This window comes from Sorex araneus, chromosome 2, assembly GCF_027595985.1.
Source record: "Sorex araneus isolate mSorAra2 chromosome 2, mSorAra2.pri, whole genome shotgun sequence".
NCBI classification, from domain to species: Eukaryota; Metazoa; Chordata; class Mammalia; order Eulipotyphla; family Soricidae; genus Sorex; species Sorex araneus.
The window spans coordinates 41,419,123-41,441,857 of NC_073303.1; the positions used below are offsets into that span (position 1 = coordinate 41,419,123).

The 22,735-nt window shown below is 42.5% G+C and overlaps 1 protein-coding gene across 2 annotated transcripts; it reads right to left on the reverse strand.

Annotated features, from left to right (window-relative positions):
- Positions 1-243: 243 nt before the first annotated feature.
- Positions 244-22,676, reverse strand: FAM210A (family with sequence similarity 210 member A). Of its 2 annotated transcripts, none has more exons than XM_004620112.2 (4): positions 22,565-22,676; positions 10,787-11,294; positions 6,042-6,153; positions 244-2,544 (listed from the first exon to the last, which is right to left on the reverse strand). In XM_004620112.2, exons 2-4 carry the CDS (start codon positions 11,254-11,256, stop codon positions 2,311-2,313), a joined length of 816 nt encoding a protein of 271 aa, XP_004620169.2. In that variant the 5' UTR covers positions 11,257-11,294; positions 22,565-22,676; the 3' UTR covers positions 244-2,310. The 2 variants fall into 2 exon arrangements, with proteins under 2 accessions (XP_004620169.2, XP_054983979.1); XM_055128004.1 differs by lacking the exon at positions 22,565-22,676 and adding an exon at positions 22,357-22,558.
- Positions 22,677-22,735: the final 59 nt, after the last annotated feature.

Sequence of the window (22,735 nt, forward strand, 5' to 3'; positions counted from 1 at the left end):
ATGAAGTGATTGAGTAGGGCACTTGCCTTACACATAGCCAAGAGGAGTTCAATCTCTGGCATCCCACTTAGTCCCCTGACCACCAGCAGGTAGAGTGATTTCTGAGTGCAGAGCAAGTAGTAACCACACTGCCAAGTGTGGCCCCCAAATAAAACAAAAAATACAGACAAGCACTTCAGGTAAAAGGCTGCTCTGTACCACACAGGTCACATAGTAGTAGGCAAATTAATTAAAAGTATAAAGTTTACTTTAATTGAAGTATAATTTATTATACATAGCAAACTATGTATATTTATGGTCTTGATAACAAATTTGAAACAATTATTATACTGTTAGCTGCTATTCCAAATTCCACACATTATAAGGCCTCCTTTTAAAAGCTTTTTGTAGTCAGCAATGTGGTACATTCGACAGGTGTCATTCCTGATGCCAACTAATAACACAATCTCTCACAACTTAAGAGATTTTTTTTCCCCCTACAGAATTTAAAGTCCTCATCAGTGTCTCACTTTCTATAACTGGCTTAAAAACAACAACATTTGAGACTCAATGCTAACAACTCAAATGAACTGTATAAAAGGTAGATTACTCAAGAAAAGCAAATTTAAGTATCAGGATTATTAGTGACTTCTAGGAACCCACACTGGCAAATATACCCTGTGCAATATAAAAAAAAGTAAAAGGAAATTCTCTTAGAGTTTTCAAAAAAGATTTTTAAGCACAGATATAGTCTCAGTGGCAAAATAGTAATAATAAAAAGCCCCAAGGAAAAAGTATCATTACATTTAAATTCTTCAAAGCTGCAAATGACGTCATCAGATAAATCATACTGTGTTTTGATTTAAAGTGTGCTGTCAGTTGTGAAACTAGCTGCCTCACCTGCAACAGAAACTCATCTCGCCCATGGCAGACCGGCAGCTCGCCTGCTCTCACTATTCTACTCGGTCACCCAAAAAGATTCCAGTTGAGAGTATTCCAATGTAATGATTACATATAATAAGTGTAAACATTTTTTCCTTTAGCTATTATCTAAGTTTGGACATACTGTGAATTTATACAAAAATCCTTCCAAACTGTCGTGATCTCTGCAGGACTCTTAGCGGAGGCTCTCTAGACACCCGCTAGCCTTATGACGGGTTCACTCAAGCTCGTGGCTCCTCAGGGGTTAGAACCAAGTTAAAACAGAGTAAACAGACATACCAGCTAAAACACCTGTGTGATCTTAGCGACTTTCATACATGACTATGGCTGAATTTTATTCCACGTAGATAATTTAATGATAGATTTTCTATTTTAGTATTTTAAATAAAATGCTCTGGGCAAGAATACTCCAATGTGTGTGTGTGTGTGTGGCGGGGAAGTGGCAGGAACAATTTTTAAATTGACTTGATAATGAAATTAATAAGTCTGAAAGAAAGAAGCTGGGAAGAGGCTGGCTCATGGAGCTGATCCCATACGTCTCCAGCCCAATGTTATTTTCCATCTTCTAACTCTGTACCTGTTGGAGAACTACAAATTTAAAATACTACTTAATAATATCTGATTTCTAACAATGAACTTAAGGTTTTCACTTTCCCTGAAAGATTAGCTGAAGAAGATACAAACAATTCACAGCACAGTTTTATGTCCCAGGAGAAAAACTGGCAATATATATTTGCTTTGAAAAATATGATTATGACAAACCAGATAAAAATTGAGCCAATTTCCTCATTTACATATAATCAATACATCTTATTTACATAACTCAATTTTTATTCAACATTCTTCATAAAAAGTCTGTATTTTAACTGGCATATAACCATTAAGTACTGTTTTGTATTATTTTAGTCATAGGTAGGCAGTATTTATAAAAGTTTGTCTCCGCACTGTGAACTGAATACAGTTAAACTTCAACAAGTAAGACAAAGAGACATTAGACAAAGTCTAGTGTTAACATCCTGCCTAAATAAGGCTGAGTGGGTTATTCAAGGAATCCACTGCCTAGTATGCATAATTCTAGCTGTAACGAAACATAATGCAACAAGTATGATTTTGAAGAACCTGAAAGAGTGTCAGTGTATAAGAAACTGAATACTGCTTAATTACTACTGACAGGAATTTCTTATACTGGGTTCATTTAAGTTCAAGAAACACTGATTTTTTTCCCTCTAGTAATATTTAATTTTTAAAAGGTATCAGTTCCATAACTCTCAGAGAACTGGTATATTTAGGTAACTAACCAAAAAAGATAATCAGGAACATGTATCTTTGTCCATAGTCTCCAAAGGGATAAAATGCAGGCATTTCCTATGACCTGTTATATAAGGCACCCTATTCCACTTTTTTCTTTAAAGAAACTTTTCCTTTGGTTTCGTGTAATTTTTCAGTGAGTCTATCCTTAGTTTCTTCCATTTTCTCTGTGAGAAGCTCCTTCGTCACCTCCATCCTGTCTTGGAGATACTCTTTAACAGGAGGAGGTGTTGATATGTAACCATGCTTCCTCAAGTACTTCACAGTGAAGGAGGTTCCTCCCAGAGTCACCGTGTAGCGGGCAGGTGTTGCAATCTGAAGGAAAAGGCAAACAGATCAATACCTGGTTGAGGAAAAAAAAAACTTTCAAAGCTCTTCAATTATCCCCAAACAATATAAATTAATTTCTTCACTAGGTTAAGCAGTCACATTCCTTATGGTTTTCTCTCCAAACGAGGACCATTTTCTCTGCAAGCTTTTTTTGAGCATCTGTCACTTAAGATACTAGCCCAGATAGAAAGAGATCACAGTGGCAGGCAGACTCAGGTTTGTGAGGGTGCACTGGTTAGCCATGGTAGATTTACCCCGAGAAGAAAAGAGCACCATGGCCACATCCAGTTCAAACCAACAAATGGTGTAGCTACTATGAAACCAGAATGAGATTATTTGAAATGCTGAGATACAGGCACGGCCAAATATTTATTCTTTACTATGTTTGGCATAGTTTCACGTCCCATTCTTTCCCTTATGCTGCCTCTTTCCACCATCCATCCTTGGGACTAGATTCCCAATCAGGAGGTTCAGTGAAGCAAGACAGTGATAAATGACGCAGATGTTGCGGATGTGGCCAGTCTGACCAGAAGGTCAAAAACTAAGAAACAGAGGAACTGGCCAAAGAGAATCATAAAAGCAAAAAGATTCCGCGTCATATTCTTTTGTTTTGAAATTTGCAGTTGTAAAAGGAGGTTTGAAAGAGCTGTCTGTGGGCCTGTCTAACTTCCTACTTCATTTCTGTCTAAACTTGCTCTTACCCAAGCAGCTCGCCTCAACCACGGGAGTCGGAGGTCCCTAACACACATAGTTCTGATGAGAACTATAAGCCAGCTTTTCCCACTTGGAAGGTAATACCACTTTCCTGATCCTTCCACGTCAGACACTCCTCTTCCAGGCCTCCTTGCTGACTCTTCTTCATGTCACCTACCACGACGGCGGGACAGCATTTGGGCGGTCCCTGAAACCGTTCTTTTGGTCACCCCGCTCACTCCCCTAGCAGTTTTGTTCAGTCTTGTCTTCTCTGCCATCAATATGTTGTTTCTTAAACTTCACATTCAGACTGAGAAGCTTTCAGCTTAAATAACAACCTATTCATTCCAACACCTGTCTAGAAGGATCTAAGATGTCCACCTCTTTCAAACTGACCTCCTGTTTGTAAACCTCCTTTCAAAGTTATCTGCATTCAGGAAATGGCAACTTTATTCTTCAGTTGCTCAAGCCAACAATCTGTAAAAAGCTTCCATCCCTCCTTTTTTCCTTAAATGATTTATTTTCAATACATTTTGAAATCCCATCAGCAACCCCATCAACATATATCCAGTACCCAAGCCACTCCCTTTGCTCTCACAGCTATCATCACTCAACAGTAGTTAGCCTCCAGCCAGGTCTTTAAAGTTCTGCCCGTGCCCTAAAATGCATCCCCATTCACAATAGAGCACACCAGTCATTTTGGTTAAATTAAGACAGTTGTTGGGGCTGGAGTGATAGCACAGCGGGTAGGGCATTGGCCTTGCACGTGGCCGACCCGGGTTCGATTCCCAGCATCTCATATAGTCCCCTGAGCACCGCCAGGAGTGATTCCTGAGTGCAGAGCCAGGAGTAACCCCTGTGCATTGCCGGGTGTGACCCAAAAATTAAAAAAAAAAAAAAAAATTAAGACAGTTGTTCAAGAACTACCACCTCAGTCACTTTCCACTCTGCCCTTATGTCAAGACGCGCCAGTTGGAATGCTGTCTCCCAAACAACTTTCTGACGAACATCCACACCTTCTCACCTGACCTGTCCTCTAAAACTGCAGAGTGGGCCGACCCGGGTTCGAATCCCAGCATCCCATATGGTCCCCTGAGCACCGCCAGGAGTAATTCCTGAGTGTAGAACCAGGAGTAACCCCTGTGCATCGCCGGGTGTGACCCAAAAAGCAAAAAACTGCAGAGTGTGTGTGTGTGTGTTTGTGTGTGTGTTGTAGGGGTGTATGTGTGAGAGTGTGTATGTGTGTGAACCCAATCCACAATGAAGACAAATTAAATACTAAATGTGTTTTCTTACTTATTATTTTCACTTGACCTTCATTTTCTCTCCAACTGCCTCCGACTACTGGAATAAATACGAACTCCATGAGAGCAGCCTGTTTGTGGTTTGATGTAATCACAGTATTCCCAGTTACCAGAATGACGGATGGCACACAGCAGGGGCACCACAAATTTTTGTCAACTCAAAAATTGGTGCATATCAAGGACAGTATATGGAGGTTAATGATTATATCTGAGCTAGTGCCACGAGGTCATACTCACAGGTTATTTTGTTTTCATCTTTGCCACACCACACCTCACTTGGGAACTTTGCCTTATCGAAGCAATAAATCTCAATTTGTTGCTCTACTAGAGAAACTGTGGATTACAGAAAATACTCAGGACAATCCCCTCCACATTTCCCACTGCACAGATGGGCGGGGAGCAGGAAGAACACTGCCAATGCTAATCTATTTTCATGGTTCAGTTCCAACTCGACAGTGCATATTTATAAACTGATCACTGCCTACAGAGCACCACAGCAGCATGATGAAAACAGAGACAAAGACATGATTCTGAATTCCTAGGTGCTCATCACCAAATAAAAAATAAAAAACTTTCAATGAGTCAAGGATATTGTGACATACAGAAGCTACACATAAATAATGCGAACATGGGGTAAGGAATAATTATAGTTAGGGAAATTATTTAAACCATTATTTTGATTAAAATCAAATAACTCACAATAACTATAAATGGTAATCTATTCATTAGTCAATTTTAATGTTAAAAAAAGTTACTTAAATAAGCTTAAGCCTACTAGTCAAAATTAAAATACAAGAGGAGGGGCTGGAGTGATAGCACAGCGGGTAGGGCGTTTGCCTTGCACTCGGCCAACCCAGGTTCGATTCCCAGCATCCCATATGGTCCCCCAAACACTGCCAGGAGTAATTCCTGAGTGCAAAGCCAGGAGTAACCCCTGAGCATTGCCGGGTGTGACCCAAAAAGCAGAAAAAAAAAAAAAAAGAAAGAAAATGAAACATCTAGCTTCCGAATACTTTCTATTTTCTTTCTTGGAATGACGCTTAGTCAACTGAGAATAATGTGATTAAAATCACTAAATCACACAATTTATGAGTTATTTCCTCAAAAATAACGATCCAGAAGTAACTACCTATAAAAGCATCATAGTCTGAGTCCAGAAGACAGTTATAAGGACTAGAAGCTTCAATAATAATCTCTATTTTCCAAATATATGAGGATTTATCACACAAAACAATTTGAATCAAACTAAATCTGAGTCAGCTGTGTGCAAGGGAAGTACCTTACCTGCTATACTATCTCCCCAACCCTAAAAAGATGACTCTACCTTAGAAATTCAGAAGTGTAACGTTTGTCCAATCACATCTATTTTCAAGGTTCTGTTCCTAAATCATTTTATTTGCACTGAGATGTGCTAACATGGAATTTTATGGGGGAAAGAGTAGATCACATATCATGAATGCAGAGAAAACTCTAAATCACGCCTACCTTAAACAAAGCATACGCAGTTAGTGCATTTCCACTCTGGGAATTTTTGAGAATGTTCACCACATTGTCAGGTAACCCAAGATGTTCAAGGAAAGGAACAACATTCATTCCTCTAAGGAAGAAACAGAAAACAAAATTTAAATATACACACAAAAATATCTTGGGATAAATATTTTTAAAAGATTATCTGAAAACACTGAAACCAAAATTTTTAGAAAGTTAGTTCTGTACTAAAAGCACATAGATTTCACTCTTAGACAACATATGCGTATAAACACTTGGATAGCCCCAATTAGTACCGTAACACTGTCATCCCATTGTTCGATTTGCTCGAGTGGGCACCAGTAACGTCTCCATTGTGAGACTTGTTACTGTTTTTGGCATATCCAACACACCACGGGTAGCTTGCCAAGGCTCTGCCGTGACCCAATTAGCATATTGATAAAAATAGCATATAACAAAATTAACAGTTAAGAGAAAACAATGTAAGAGCAAAGGATCAGAATAATTTACCAAATCTTAAAATTGTTCCACAAGAGCCTAATTCCTTAGATCACTGCAATTCATATTTCAAGACCTAAGATTTTTAATTCTAAAATTACACATTATGTCTGAATAGTACAGTGCCATTTGCCTTGCAGGCAGCTGACCCAGGTTCCATCTCTGGCATCACTCAAGCACAACCAGAAATAATTCCTGAGTACAGAGCCAGGAGTAACACCTGAGTATCACTGGGTGTGGGCACTAAATCAATCAATCAATCAATAAGTACACGTTTAGCTATTTTCTCATTATAAAAGTAAGAACATCACCTACTATATCATTATGAAAGTAATAAATTAGTGGAGGGATGGGTGTTGGAATACTGTATGACTGAAATCCAATCATGAACAACTCTGTAATGTTCTGAAAAAAATTTTTTTAATAAAAAAAGTATTAAATTATTCTACATGTTTGGAGAAAACCTCAATTATCTAAGAACCAATATAAAAGACAGCTAAAGAATTATAATTTTAATTATTTATAGTTATTAATAATACTCATAATTATGATAGCACTGCACTGTCATCACACTGTTCATCGATTTGCTCGAGCGGGCACCAGTGACGTCTCCATTGTGATTGAACACGCCATGGGTAGCTTGCCAGGCTCTGCCGTGCGGGCAGGATACTCTTGGTAGCTTGCCAGGCTCTCCGAGAGGGATGAAGGAATAGAACCCGGGTCGGCCGCGTGCAAGGCAAACGCCCTACCTGCTGTGCTCACTCCAGCCCATACTCATAATTATACTATTAAAAATAATTTTGTTAACTGGAAAAAGCTATCTTTCCCTGATTTCACTATATTAAGAATTCAGTCACTCCTCTTAGTAGTTATGGCTGATCATTATGAAGGAAAAGTACCCATCATTGAAAACAAAAAGAAACGATAACTAAAGGACTCTTTATTAAGGATAAGCTAATACAAAAAAACCACTAATTGCATGGCCAATTTGGCTTTTTCTATAGACTCTACCTTTCTTTTTAAAATCTCTTTTCCAGAGAACAGAAAAAAATACTTTAATGAGTTAGGATTAATGAAGGTCTGATTCAAATAATACTACCTATTTTGTATCACTTTTTACTCTCAGGCAGTTTCCAAAAGCTGTGTTTCACAAACTGCTAACTTTATAGGGCTTTTTTTTTTTTTTAATTTTGCTCACATCAGCAATGCTCAGGGGTTACTCTGCACTCAGGAATTACTCCTGGTGGTGCCTGAGGGACCATAGGGGATGCCATGGATCAAACTCAGGTCAGTCACAAGCAAGGCAAAAGCCCTACTCACTGTACTATAGCTCTGGACCCTTTATGGGGTCTTTCAACTAATGTGGAAACATATAAGGGCAAATACACACTCAGAATTTGGAGATTTCCTTGAAATAAAAAGTTTTGAAAACTTGAAGTCATTAATCCTGAGTTAACTAAATACAGAATGGCAATTCATTCTGTGGTGTCTACAAAGGCAACAATGCTAGTTGTCAGAGACAAAAATACTGTGACAACAAATGTCCACCCTCCAGGTCTCAAACTATTTCTCCTCTTTCTTTTAATAGTAAGTAGACAACAAAAATAACAATTTATTCTAGCTACAACTAAAGTCAGTCTCTTGTCAGTTCAAGTAAAAATCTGCATTTATTATAATCAATTCTAATTTTACAAAATAAAATCATCTAGTGAAATACACAATGCTATTAGGAAAGACTAAAAATTTTTACTTTCTAATAACCTTTGATAAGATCTTCGCTTAAAACAAATCAACATCAATTTAGGAAGTACTGGGGATTTAGTAAAAGTATTCAGAGGGACTGTTTTGGAAGAAACCCAAACCACATACTATAAAGAAACCATGAGGTATTAAAACAGAACTGCATCAGCAGTGATGGCAAGAAATGAGCTTGGATCTGATAACCAAATTCTCAAGCCAAAAGTCAAGTTGTGATGGATAAAGGATATGATCTTATTCTTTTTTTTAGGGAAATGATTTTAAAGTGTCTAGTTGTACACTATGTTCACACAGACACAAAAGAGGGGGCAGGATGAAACTAAGGAGGCACGTCTACAGAGGATGTGGCAGAACTCTGCCCGAGCAGCCCCAGGTGCCAGACAGTACTGAGACTACCTCAAGGATAATTAATCACACTAGGTTATTTGGGGTTCTGCTTTTTTAGTTATGTAACTTTCAATAAAGAAAAAAAAATATGAAACAACAAAACTCACTCTAAGAGTCCATTTGATAGTCTCATATTCACTTAATAATAATGTAGACTTCTTTAAGGTCAGGAGATTGAAAATTTAAAAGGGTACGTACTTAAGGAGAACAGAATAAGCAAATATTACCCATGTCATCACCAGTAATATTCAATCAGAAAAATCTTTAAAGACTCATAAGAGAAAATTTCACATGTAGGAAGTCATAAACAAACAGGAGAAGTAATGGCCCAAATAATTTTGAAGCACGCGGAAACCAAAAGATGATTCCGTCAATGACTTGAACTTGCCTGGCTTACACCAGGCCCCCAAGTGCAAGTCCAGGTGCGGTCCTCACACACTTATTTGACTCTGACAACTCTGGTGTTAAAAATCCCAAGGACAGAAGGGCAGGAAAATGGCTCAATAGCTTAAGAAATGCCCCAGGCAAGTCTTGCATTTAATCTCTGGTTGCTGGATATGGGCCAAGGTGACCCCACTGCCAAAGGTCTGGGTTCCCCAGTGAGAAAACGTAAAAAGAAAAGAACATAAAGGGTACATGACCTTATGCTAATAAATCTAAGGGCAGCTTGGAGACTTTCCATGAGTAATATACATACGAGAAAATTTTATTAATAAGACAAATGATAATTTCATTAGATATCCATGCAAAGACCTTATGGACCGAACACCTCACAGAACCTAATGATACACAATAAAGAGTGAGGTAACTGAAAACAGGAGGATAGTGGAGAACAAAACAGTATTCGTTAAATGAGGCAAAATTTTTAAAAACCCTCTTAGAATTTTTGTAAAAAAAACATTCTGTTTCCCAAGAAGAAATGCAGTCTCACTTTATTATATTTCAATTCAGTATAATAACCTTTTTCCTAGAAGCCAAATTTATATGCGAAATGACTACATTTTATTATCCTTAATATCAAGCTATTAACTACAACCAAATAGTGATAATTAGTGGGCTCCTAGGAAGTATACAATAACCCCATCATCAAGGGAGTTTATTAAGAACCTCAAAGTGCTATGCATTGTTGCCCCAAGGACAAGGGACTCACTGAGCTCATCTTCCTCAGGTCACCAAAGACCACAAAGCACTTTGAAAGGGAGGCACCGGCATCACCGGGCCGGCTAGGGGCAGAGACAGTCGTAGACCACTAGGAAGCTGTGTCTGTTCAGTCATGCTCTGAAAGCTGTATTTTATGATTCATGCTATATTTTTATAGTACTCGACGAGGCCCACCAAGTTAACTTCTTACAAAGTTTATCTTGTTGTGATACATATCTAACACGAACTTGATCCTCTTAAACTTCTAAGTATACGGCAAATTACTTCCTGACCAGAACAAAAGACCCGTGACACTTATCAGATGTAGTAACTGTGAAAGCAGAAACCTGCAACCTTGTTTTTCTATAGCTACAAGTATGGAAAAACACTGGCCAAGTGTCTTATCAATTTCCTACCCAAATCACATATATGGCAAAAAAATCTCTTTTCACGAAATTCATGAACATTCTAAGTGCAGAAATCATGGTACTGCCAAACTTCTGAAATCTAATACTTCTGTACTATGCTAAATGTAAGTAAGAGACGAATGCTGTGATTAAAAGCCTGGGACTTCAAAAGAACACAAACCTAACAGGACTTCAGTTTAGCCTCCACCTCTAACATGCTGAATTTTGGGAGGGAAAGCTAAATTATTTTTATTTATTCTTACCTAATCTATTTTCTCATTAATAATGTGGAAACAATTTCACTACCTGCTTCATATAGTTGCTGTGAGGATAAAACAGTAAAATAATATAAAAAATGTTTGCTGCACATGATAATTAAACACCAGCTATTACTAAAATGTGAAAAACAGCTACAAAAAGTAGCCCTCTTTGGAGTGACTTACAGCTTATGAAAGATTAAACCACTTACATATTAATGCACTGGAAAAGCAATTTAAGGCTTTAAGAAAATAAACATCTGATAATAAGAAAGGAACTCAAGCAAAAACTTACTTTATGGCTGCATAATAAAATGCCCCAAACCAAACTCCAGAGGTTATTAGATGCACAGGAATCAAAACTTTGCCATATTGTCTAAATGTCTTCTTAAATCGTTGATAAAGACTAATAGACGTGTCTTGTAAAGGATCAAGTTCTTCCTTTTTTTCCGAAGTTTCTGAGGATGTGGATTTGGATGATATAACCCTCCGGGATAAAATATCTTGCTTCCGAGCCTTCCGGTGAAGGACTCCGGGCTGCGGTGCATGACTGAATGTCTTCCTTTCCGTTCCAGCAAACTGGGCAGTAGAAACATGCAACCACTGTTTCTGAGGGCCTGCAATCAAAACTACTCTACATTCAGTATTATGTGCAATTATCTCTCCTTTTAAGGTTTGACAATGTCCAAAAAGACCAGCTTTAAGTGGTTCCAGGCATGTCCTGTGTGCCAGCCGGAATACAGTCCTTGGGACATTCCATTGCATTTTGAAGAATGATTGATGGATTTCAGCTTCTACAGAGACTAGATTGAAAAAAAAAAATAGATTATACCTAGATCTCCATTTCAAGCTACTCTACTAAAATATAAATACTTAAGAAGGTAAGAGGAAAAACCGTGCTATCAGAACCATAGAAATTAAATCTTAATGAATATATACATATTTATAATATACAATTTAAAATGTTATAAATAGGAAACAGACATAACGAAAAATATTTTGAAACTATTTAATTACTATAAAGAAAATATATAGAGCTTATAAAGAAGAAATGCATTGTAATGAAAAAAATCATAAGACTTATAATCAAAAGACCTAGACCCCAATGTTTTGGGAACAACTCATCCCCTGTAAGACTCCAAGCTCAGGTCCAATAATAAAACGAGGATTATGTCACACGGTTGTTAGAGGAATTGTGTGAAGTTTCACAGTGAAATAATAGACTGGTAAATAGTGCCTCAACAAGAAGAAAAGATTCTACAGGGTAAACAGTCATACGGGATGGGTTGAAACTTAAAATATCAATACTGGGGGCTGGAGCAATAGCACAGCGGGTAGGGCGTTTGCCTTGCACGCAGCCAACCCGGGTTCGATTCCCAGCATCCCACATGGTCCTCTGAGCTCTGCCAGGGGTGATTCCTGAGTGCAGGGTCAGGAGTAACCCCTGTGCATCGCCGGGTGTGACCAAGAAAGAAAAAAAAAGTCAATACTGAGGCAGGAGCAATAGTACAGAAGGTGCGACGTCTGCCTTGTATACGGTAGGCCTGAGCTCAAATTCCTGACACCCCATTTGGTCCCCTGAGACCCATCAGTAGTGATCCCTTGTAGGATAACATTGGCTTGTCCTTTCAGCCTTGCCACAGGGAGCTTAGGTTTACTGGGTTACTCCCTTCACAGTGCTCCCATTCCTGTGTTTACTCTGTAACTTCTTTATTTGTGCTCTGTTAACTTGTAAATATCGCTTTTCTCTTCTCCCTAAGTTCTCTGCATAGTTAATTCAGAGCAATGTCTTTTTTGTACAGACACAGGAAGACAGTTAATGCTTTGCTTTTGTAACTTGGGAGTTAACTGACTCCGAATGATATTCATCCCTGGGGATCTGTTCCCTTGACTTAAGCCTCAGTCGGCCTTACTTCCTAGCACCCCAAAAACAGGGTCTTGACAAGGGACTGGATGGATCCAGGGCAAGCAGTTAGCTACCCTGGCATCGAAATGGGCCTGGCCAAAGAGCCATAATACTTAACTATAAGAGCATGGTCCAGACAAATTCTGCCATGATCCAAAAAGTGACAACTAGAGTAGGACCGTGTTAAGGTTAGGAAAGATTAATCTGGTCTGAGCACTTTAGTCTGAGATTTATAGCAAGATGTCCCCAGGAGAGGCACCCTACAAGCTCAATGTTTACTGTGTCCATATGAAATAACTAATATTAAGAAGTAGAATTAGGATACTAATTAAGATAATAATTAAGTTGTTGGACTAAGGAGAGGAGAAACACCCCTAAGTGGTGTTTCAGCCCTTGAGCCTGATCAGCGATCAAGAAAGGCTTTTGATCTGTTGGCTGTGCTATCGGATGGGGTGTGGGGTGTACCCCCAATGAGGGGAGAGACAGGAGAGAGACCAGGGCAGCAAGATGGAGCGCGCAGAGACTAGCAAGGGGGCCAGAGGGAGAGAATGTCGGGGAAGAATGCAGGAGCAGGCTCGTGGAGAGATGAGCGGGAGAGACAGGAGGAGACGAGAATGAGGGGTAGTCTCAGACCAGCCTGGTGGCCCTCGTGTCCTCCTCCGTCCACCGAACGCTGGTGGCGGGCGAGAGCCGCCAGGAGATTACACAGTCCTGAACACAGAGCCAGTAAACACTGAGCGCCACTGAGGAGGCCAAAATTAAATTAAAAAAGAAAGAAAAAAGTCAATGCAAAATTTTAACTAATCAAGGCAGTAATACAAAGTCTCTTAGAGACCAAGATCTAAGTGTGAGGAAGCTGTAATGGACATAGGTAGCAGTCCTGACGAAGCAGAGTAATTAGCAGGAAAGAAATAAGGGCTAGATAGACAGTACCGCAGGGAGGGTGCTGCCCTTGCATGTGTGTGTGGCAGACCTGGATTCAATCCCTGGCCACAGAGCCCTCCAAACACTGCCAGGCTACTCCCTGAGCGCAGAGTCAGGAGTCAATTCATCTGACGCCTTAACATAATTTCTGTTATAAACTCCATCTCCTCCAACATAGTCTCCTACGGGGTTTTCTAACATGAGAACTGAGCTAAAGAAACAAGTTGTGGTAATGATGGAGCAGTTGCTAAATTCTTAATTTTCAGAAAAGGTTAAATTATGCTCTCTAGTGGGTTTTTTTTTTTTTTTTTTTTTTTTGCTTTTTGGGTCACACCTGGCAATGCTCAGGGGTTACTCCTGGCTTTGCACTCAGGAATTATTCCTGGCCGTGCTCAGGGGACCATATGGGATGGTGGGATTCGAACCCGGGTCGGCCGCATGCAAGGCAGACGCCCTACCCGCTGTGCTATCGCTCCAGCCCCTCTAGCGTATTCTTAAGGAATTCCATTCACCCACTGATTTCCAGAGCAGTCATAAATGACAAGTGTATCATTTGTACAGAAAAGCAGTCATTTTTCCTAAAGTACCACATGGCGGGGCTGGAGAGACAGTATAATGGCTAGGACACTTGCCCTGTAGGCAGCTGACCTGGGTTCAATCTTGCCCCATGCGGTTCCCTGAGCCACACCAGGAATAATCCCTGAGCAGAGCTGGAAATAAGCAAACCCTGACTACTGCATGGGAGGGTCTCCAAACAAACAAACAAACAGAAAAGCAAAAACAAAACATATTTACAGAAAACGTTGGTATCTTTTCTGAGGAACTGCATTTCAAGACCGTATTTTTGATCTTGAAATAATCTGACACTGCTCCACAACTGAATACCTGAAATTCTATTTTTCATTCTCTGCATCCGGTTCTATTTCTAATTTCTACTCTCTTACTCTCTCTAGTTTCTAGCTCCAGGGTCTTGCTTCACCTTTACTACCTTTGCTCCCTCCAACATAACAGCCCTCACTGACTTGACTGTTGGGTTTGGTTTTGTTTTGGAGCCAAACCTGCAATGCTCAGGGACCACTTCTAGTGGGCTCAGGGGACAACCTGGGGTGCCGGGGATCGAACCTGGGCCAGGTACATGCAAGGCAAACCCTGGACCTGTTGTACTAACTCTCCAGCACAGCCCTACACTCAGGAGTCTTTAAATAGAGGCTGGAGCAACAGTACCGTGGGTAGAGCTCTTGCCTTGTATGCAGCCAACCCAGATTTGATCCCTGCCCCCCATATAGTCCCCTGAGCCCGCCAGCAGTGATCCCTGACCACAGTGACTGAAGTAAGTCCAGATACCACTGGGTGTGGCCTAACCCTCCCCCCCTCCAAAAAAAAACCCCAAAGCCAGGGAACTGAATGAAGCAGAATAGTAATATCTCAAACAGAAGAGTCAAGTGAAAAAATAATTCTAAACAATAAATAAACCCCGAGCCAAAGGATGTGGTTTGTTGGAAGAGTCCCTTCCTGGCACGGGGGAGGCCGTGAGTTTGATTCAGGGCACCGCCCCACACTGTGAAGTGCATCCATCACGACAATCAAATGTGCGCCCAGCCTGTAATGCCCAGGGAAATGCAACCAAGTATGTAAGCACAACAACCAAGGGTTTGAGCTCCCAACAGAATGCAAGGATGACAGCAATAACAGAGGGGAGGGAAGAGCAAAGATTATGATGATGATTGAAGGATGAAAATATATACATTGCCACCCAAAAACTAGACTCCCAAGGGAAATCACTGGAAATAGAGAAGTTCAGCACCTTTGTTTATTACAGTCCAAGTATGTAAAGCACTGAGAACTGGAAAACACCCAAAATGACACCAAGTGCCAAATGCATCTCTGGTGACATTATCTTGAATGAGGGTCATGCTACAAGGGATGCAGAAAAAGGCAGGCGGTCAAGAGTAAAGAATGCCCACGGCCAATTAGAAAAGGTTCTTTTGGGTTTGGGAAGTTTGATCCTTTTGGGAAAAAGAATGTTGCTTTATCTAAGCATCTCTCTCTCTCATGCATGCACACACACAGCTTGCTAAATTTAGTTGATCTGCCACAATGATTAAAAAAATCTTTCCTCTGACCACCAAAAAAATGATTATGATTATGATAGTAACAACTATCATAATCAGACAGTGTCAGAGAGATAGGTACTTGCCTTGAATGCAGTCAGCTTGGGTTTCATCCCTGGTACACCTCACAGGCAGTCAATTTAGGTTTGCACCAAGTCAGGATTACGGAAGCCCTGAGCACCACTGCTTATGGCTCAAGCCTCTCCCTCAAATAATAAAAATAAAGCAAATACACCTTAAAGACCCTCTGGGACAATATCAGGAGAAACAATATTTGAATTAAAGGTTGGTATATAAAGCACTGGTTGAACTCTACAAGAAGAAAACATCCAACCCCATCAGAAAATGGGGTGAGGAAATGAACAGAAACTTTCCCAAGGAAGAGATACGAATGGCCAAAAGGCACATGAAAAAGTGCTCTACATCACTAATCATCAGGGAGATGCAGATCAAAACAACCATGAGATACCACCTCACACCACAGAGACTAGCACACATCCAAAAGAACAAAAGCAACCGCTGTTGGAGAGGATGTGGGGAGAAAGGGACCCTTCTACAATGCTGGTGGGAATGCCAACTGGTTCAGCCCTTTTGGAAAACAATATGGACTCTTCTCAAAAAATTAGAAATCGAGCTCCCATTTGACCCAGCAATACCACTGCTGGAAATATATCCCAGAGAAGCAAAAAAGTATAGTCGAAATGACATCTGCACTTATATATTCATTGCAGCACTGTTTACAATAGTCAAAATCTGGAAAAAACCCGAGTGCCCTAGAACAGATGACTGGTTAAAGAAACTTTGGTACATCTATACAATGGACCACTATGCAGCTGTTAGAAAAAAGGAGGTCATGAATTTTGCATATAAGTGGATCGGCATGGACCGTATCATGCTAAGTGAAATGAGTCAGAGAGAGACAGACATAGAAAGATTGCACTCATCTGTGGAATATAGAATAACAGAGTAGGAGACTAACACCCAAGAATAGTAGAAATAAGTACCAGGAGGCTGACTCCATGGCTTGGAGGCTGGCCTCACATTCTGGGGAGAGGACAACTCAGAGAAGGGATCACCGAGTATAATGTGGTCAGAGGCCATGTGGGGGAAGGGTGATGTGGGCTGAATGTGGGCTAGAGACTGAACACAGTGGCCACTCAACACCTTTATTGCGAACCACAACACCTAATTAGAGAGAGAGAACAAAAGTGAATACCCTGCCACAGTGGCGGGGTGGGGTGTGGGGAGATGGGATTGGGGAGGTTAGGAGGGATGCTGGGTTTACTGGTGGTGGAGAATGGGCACTGGTGAAGGGACGGGTTCTTGAACTTTGTATGAGGGAAACAAGAGCACAAAGATGAGTAAATCTGTAACAGTACCCTCATGGTGATTCACTAATTAAAAATAAAGGGAAAAAAATTTAAAAAAATATTTGAATTAAAGGACTTAGAAGAGTCTGGGTCGGGGCTGGAGCAATAGTATAGTGGGTAGGGCGTTTGCCTTGCACGCGGCCGACCCAGGTTCAGTTCCCAGCATCCCATATGGTCCTCTGAGCACCACCAGGGGTGATTCCTGAGTGCAGAGCCAGGAGAAACCCCTGTGCATTGCCAGGTGTGACCCAAAAAGCAAAAAAAAAAAAAAAAAAAAAGAAGAGTCTGGATCAGGAAAATTTTGGAAAATTACTGACTGAAAATACCTACGTTCTGGGGAAGAGAAAAAGACATCCATGTACAGGAAACCCAGGGGTTTCAAATAAGAGAAAACAAAAAATATGCACACCAAGGTATGTTAAAAGAGGACGCTAAAAGTAAGAGAAGAGCCATGTGATGGTACAGTGCGTAAGTGCTGGTCTTGCATGCTGCTGACCCAGGTTCAATTCCCAGCATCACATATGGTCCTCCAAGCTCACCAGAAGTGACCTGAGTGTAGAGCCAGGGGTAAGCCCTGATTACCACTCGGTGGGGCAGAAAAACAAACCAAAATAAGTTAGTAAAAGCGAGAGAAAAGCAGCTTGTCACAAACAAAAGAAATTCTTAAAGCTATAAGCAGAATTTAACAGAAACTCTAGAGACCAGCAGAAAATGGCATGGCACACTGAAAGCGCTGAAAGAAAAAATTTTTCACAAGCATAGATTAAAACCAGTAATTAAGTAATTATGAATTTCCTGGTAAGCAAAAGCTAAAAGAGTTCCCTGCTACTAACATTGCCTTAAAGAAATGTTAACACCTTCTTTAAACTGAAAGTAACTGGTGTTAACAAGAAAACATAGAAAATGGGGGGAAAACCTTACTATAAATGGCAATTAAAAGATAAAACTAGCATATTAATCAAATAAAGCATGAAGATTAAGAAAACAAAAGTAGGATTCCACCCACATATCTTCCACATAAAAGGGTCCGGCTCCACAACTGATCTTGTAGCACTGTAGCACTGTCGTCCCATTCATCGATTTGCTCGAGTGGGCACCAGTAACGTCTCCATTGTGAGACTTATTGTTACTGTTTTTGGCATATGGAATTCGCCACCGGGAGGTAGCTTGCCAGGGTCTCCGAGAGGGATGGAAGAATCGAACCCGGGTCGGCCATGTGCAAGGCAAACGCCCTATCCGATGTGCTCTCGCTCCAGTCCAACTGATCTTGAAATGAACATTTGAAATGATACCACTAAATCTCCCCAGGTAAACAAACTAAAACCTCTGAGGTCGTTTTGGAATGGGGCGGGCAGGTTCCCTTTCATGCCCGCAGGCTCTGCGGCTCCCAGCCACACCAACACCCTGACACCCTTTGACATAGAACTAGCCCCGCTCCAGTACTGACCCTCACCAAGCCATCCAGCCACCAGAGCGTTCTAGCTCCACAGCTCCTGGAGCACAAGAACACACAGTACTGTTAGCCCAGTTGGAACACAGCAAATCCAATGGGAAAACTGCGGAGAAGGCCACCAAGCTCACTGAGCACAAACGGTAATGCAGAAGACTCAACTAGCACCTGCCAGCCCAGTAAACTCTAAGATAAATGATATTAATAACACCAATGTGAAATATAACAATCATCACAAATTGACTTTTATTGATCTATTTTTTGACAATTTCATTTGCTTCTGAGTTAACAAGCAATATGAAGTAAACTTGTTTGTGACTGCGAAGTGGGTAGGCTGGGGTGGTGAGTAGGAACAGGACAATGGTGAAGGGAAGGTCACACTGGTGGTGGGATTGGTGTTGAACATGGAATACCTAAAACAACTCTATTTTGAATAACTTGGCAAAATACAGTGCTATTAAAAAGCAAACAAACATAGGGTCATTTAGATAATACAGCTGTCAGGGTGTTTGCCTTGCACATGTCCAACCCAGATTCGACCCCTGACACCACAAACAGTCCCCAAAGCCCAGCCAGGAATGATTCCTGAACCGGGATCTAGGAGGAAGCCCTGTGTGCAGCTAGGAGTACCTCCCTCCCCCCAATCCCACAAAAGTAGTAAAACAATTATTAAAAACATAAATCCATTAGAAAGATGTGAAAAGAAACACAAAATTATATACTGGGATTAGGAGTCAAAATGATTTACAATTTAAATAAAACTAGAGATCTACCTGTACATCTCCCATTCCAATTTGAAGACCCCTTTCCTTTCCAACCAAAGCCCCATTTTAACATCATACAACCTGTTGGGCTAGAGCAACAGTGCAAACAGGCCAGGCACGCCTGGCAGGAGGCCAACACATTCCCTGGCTTCACATCTGGTGCCCTAAGCCCCATCAGGAGTGCAGAGCCAAGAATTAAGCCCTAACTAGGCACTGCCTGGTGTAGCCCCCAAACTAAAACATGTCAGTAAACATCCTGTAGATTAGAAAATCATCTTGCATTACAACTATCTTCAGGCTAAGGCTCTGGTTTTAATTTCAATTTTATCTCTGCAGCTAGAGGAAAGTAAGAGTTTCTTTAAAGTAGATAAAATAAATAAATAAATAAATAAATAAATAAAAACTTACGCAAGTCACTTAGGCAGATATTAGCAAGGAATCTGAAGACCTGAGAAATGTGGAATCCTTTCTCTTACCCTACTTTATCCTGCTGGAGCAAGAGAATATCGGGTAGGGCTGGAGTGATAGCACAGCAGGTAGGGCATTTGCCTTGCACGCGGCAGACCCGGGTTTGATTCCTCCTTTCCACTCGGAGAGCCCGGCAAGCTATCGAGAGTATCCCGCCCACACAGCAGAGCCTGGCATGCTCCCCGAGGTGTATTCAATATGCCAAAAGCAGTAACAAGTCTCACAAGGGAGACGTTACTGGTGCCCGCTCGAGCAAATCGATGAACAACAGGATGACAGTGACAGTGATCATAATTAGAAGCAAAAAAGCTACCCTCACTATAGTCGTTAATTTGATACAAAACATATTACAGCAAATACATTATCATCCAGAAAGCTCTTTTGTAAGTAAACAGAAATATCCAATGATGATATTTTGCACGTCTATTGCCACGTCACACATGGAGTATCACTAGTTACTGATTGTGAAACAGCCATTAGCTCTTTTCAATATAAAATTAGGGATTTAGAACCTCATCATCAACTCAAAAATCATCCATAAGATTATCCTCTAAAAGATATATATATGTATATATATATATACACATTAGTGTTACAGAGATTCAGAACTAGTAGGAAAATTATAAATATCTTTATATTTATCTACATCTAAGTACTCTGATTAAAAATCTGCTAGATTTTTTTCCAATAGAGAGGCCGGAGAGATAGTACTGACAGTAAGCCACCTGACTTGCACAAGGCTGACCCCGTTTGACCCTGGCACCAGACGGTCCCCCACGCCTGACAGGAGCAATCCCTGAGCACAGAGCCAGGTGCTCCCTTCCTCCCTCACCCAACCTAGCACATGATTTTTTTTTCCTAAAAAGACAGGCAGGTGTCTATTAAGAAACTGACTCATGTAATTGTGGAAACTAGCCACTCCAAAATATGTAGGACAGATATGAAGGCTGGAAAACTCGGGACAGAAACTGGTGCAAGAGTGTTGAAGAATTTCTGTCTGCCTGAGATACCTCAATTCGAAATATAGATCATCAATCGTCTGATGAGGCCACCCACATCACTTATAACATTCCTCTTTATTTAAAATCAATTGACTGTAAATATAATCACATCATTAAAATACCATCATGGCAACACTTTAAATATTTAATAACTCTGGGCTGGAGAGATAGCACAGCGGGTAGGGCGTTTGCCTTACCCGGGCAAACCCGGGTTCGATTCTTTTGTCCCTCTCAGAGAGCCCAGCAAGCTACCGAGAGTATCCTGCCGGCAAGGATGAGCCTGGCAAGCTACCCGTGGTGTACTGGAGATGCCAAAAACAGTAACAACAAGTCAACAACAAGTCTCACAATGGAGATGCTACTAATGCCCAACTGAGCAAACCCATGAACAACCAGACAACAGTGCTACAGTGCAGTATATACCCTAGTCAAATTGGCTGTCAGACTAACCATTACACATAACAATGTAGATTTCTTAAATCTGCTGTCCTATAAGAAAAACCTTTACAAAGATTAACTCCAAGTTCAGAAAAGGTAAAATTTCAGTAGGAACACCAAGGCGAATGGTCTAAAGAAAGTCAGTTCTTCCTTCAAATTCGGTAAAAACGATTTTTCCATCAACAAGCCCTTCTTGACTACCTTCAAGAACAACACCACGCCCTAAAACTTCGTATGTACTGTTAAAGAAAAAAAACTATGTGCCAAAATTGTGATTTTCCTATTTTCTACGGAAATCAGACATTAAGAAACAATTATACCCGAGTACTGGAAAAGCGTGGGTTGCTGGAGGAAAGAATTAAGACAAGGGGATGCATCCGGACGTGCGGTACAAATCCTGAGTCCCACCTGCAGAGAAATTCTGAGTCGCACCTGCATCTTTTCTCGGTGGCAAAAGGAATCTAACCAGAAGAGTGGGTGACTCGGGGCCACATAAGAATAATCATATATAGAGAGACATGTATATATATGCGATATATGCGTACATACATACATATATAGAGAGGGGGGGAGATTTACAGAGGGCTGAAATACCCCCTTAGGGAGGAACCATCTGGGTGATTCATCTGGTGGCCCCTAAGAGGCGCCCCTGACACTTTACAGCACCTGACACTGAATCCTGGACAGACCCACGGGGTGGCCCCTCCACCCAGCAGCACTGCGACTCCGCCGGGTCCCCCCGCCCCCCGCACAGAGGCGCGGGTCACCAAGGGGTCTCTGAACGCTTCGAGGACCACCCGAGCGCCCACCTGGGCCTTCTCGTGCGGCCGGATGCCGCTCTGGGCTAGTAACGGGCAGGGGCGCGGCCTGGGGCCGGGGGTTCTGCACGGCGGGGTGGGGGGCGCCGCGGCGGAGACCTGGGGGAGCCGCCGCGGGGCGCGACCTGCAGTCGCCCCGACGGCCCGGGCCACCCACCCGAGACCGCCCGGCGGCGCCCGCCCAGAAGGGCAGAGTCCCCAGGATCTGACAGGTTGCGAGCGGCCTCCGCGGACCGGGCGGAGAGCAGGGACTTCCTTGCCGCACGCCGCGACCGGGCCCACCCCCGCGGGCCCCCCGGAGCCCCGAGAGTACTCTTGGGGGGCCCCAGGCCCGGGAGGCCTCCCGGCCGGGGAAGCGCCAAGGGCGCAGGGTTACAATGCAAAACGTCGAAAAGTAGTCCCCGAGGACGACGCGCCCCAGGGGCGAGGCGGGGGTGACCTCTTTCCGCCTCGGGGATGCAGCCGGGCAAGCAGTGGCGGACCCCAAAGCGCGGGCGGACCCTTGCCGCGAGAGGGGGAGTCGGCGAGGGGCGCGGTTCGCGCTCGGGGCTGAAGGTGCCCTCTGCACCCTCCGCGCCCCCCCCCCCCCCCACCGAGGTCCTGGGCCCGGGCTACCTCTTCGGACGCCGCCGCTTCCCGCCGCACACGCCAGGCGACAGCTCCTCGGAGGCCGCGCACGGTCACGCAGCTGAGGGGCCTGGCCCGAGGGTGGCTCCGGGTGCCGGAATTTGCGGGGTGCAGGCGGAAGCTCGTCCCCCCCACCCCCTCCGCCCCGCCACCCTCGGGGCTGGCCAGCCGCGCCCACTAACAACGTGCTCACGACCTCTGCGGCCCGCTCGGCGCGCGGTCCTCCGACACGCCGCCACCGCCGGCGCCGCGCGCTGCCTCACGGGACTCGTAGTTTCTCCGGCTCGCCGCCGCCGGCGCCGCGCGCTGCCTCACGGGACCCGTAGTTCGAGCGCGAAAATCGCGCGACGGCTCCACGCGCTGCCCG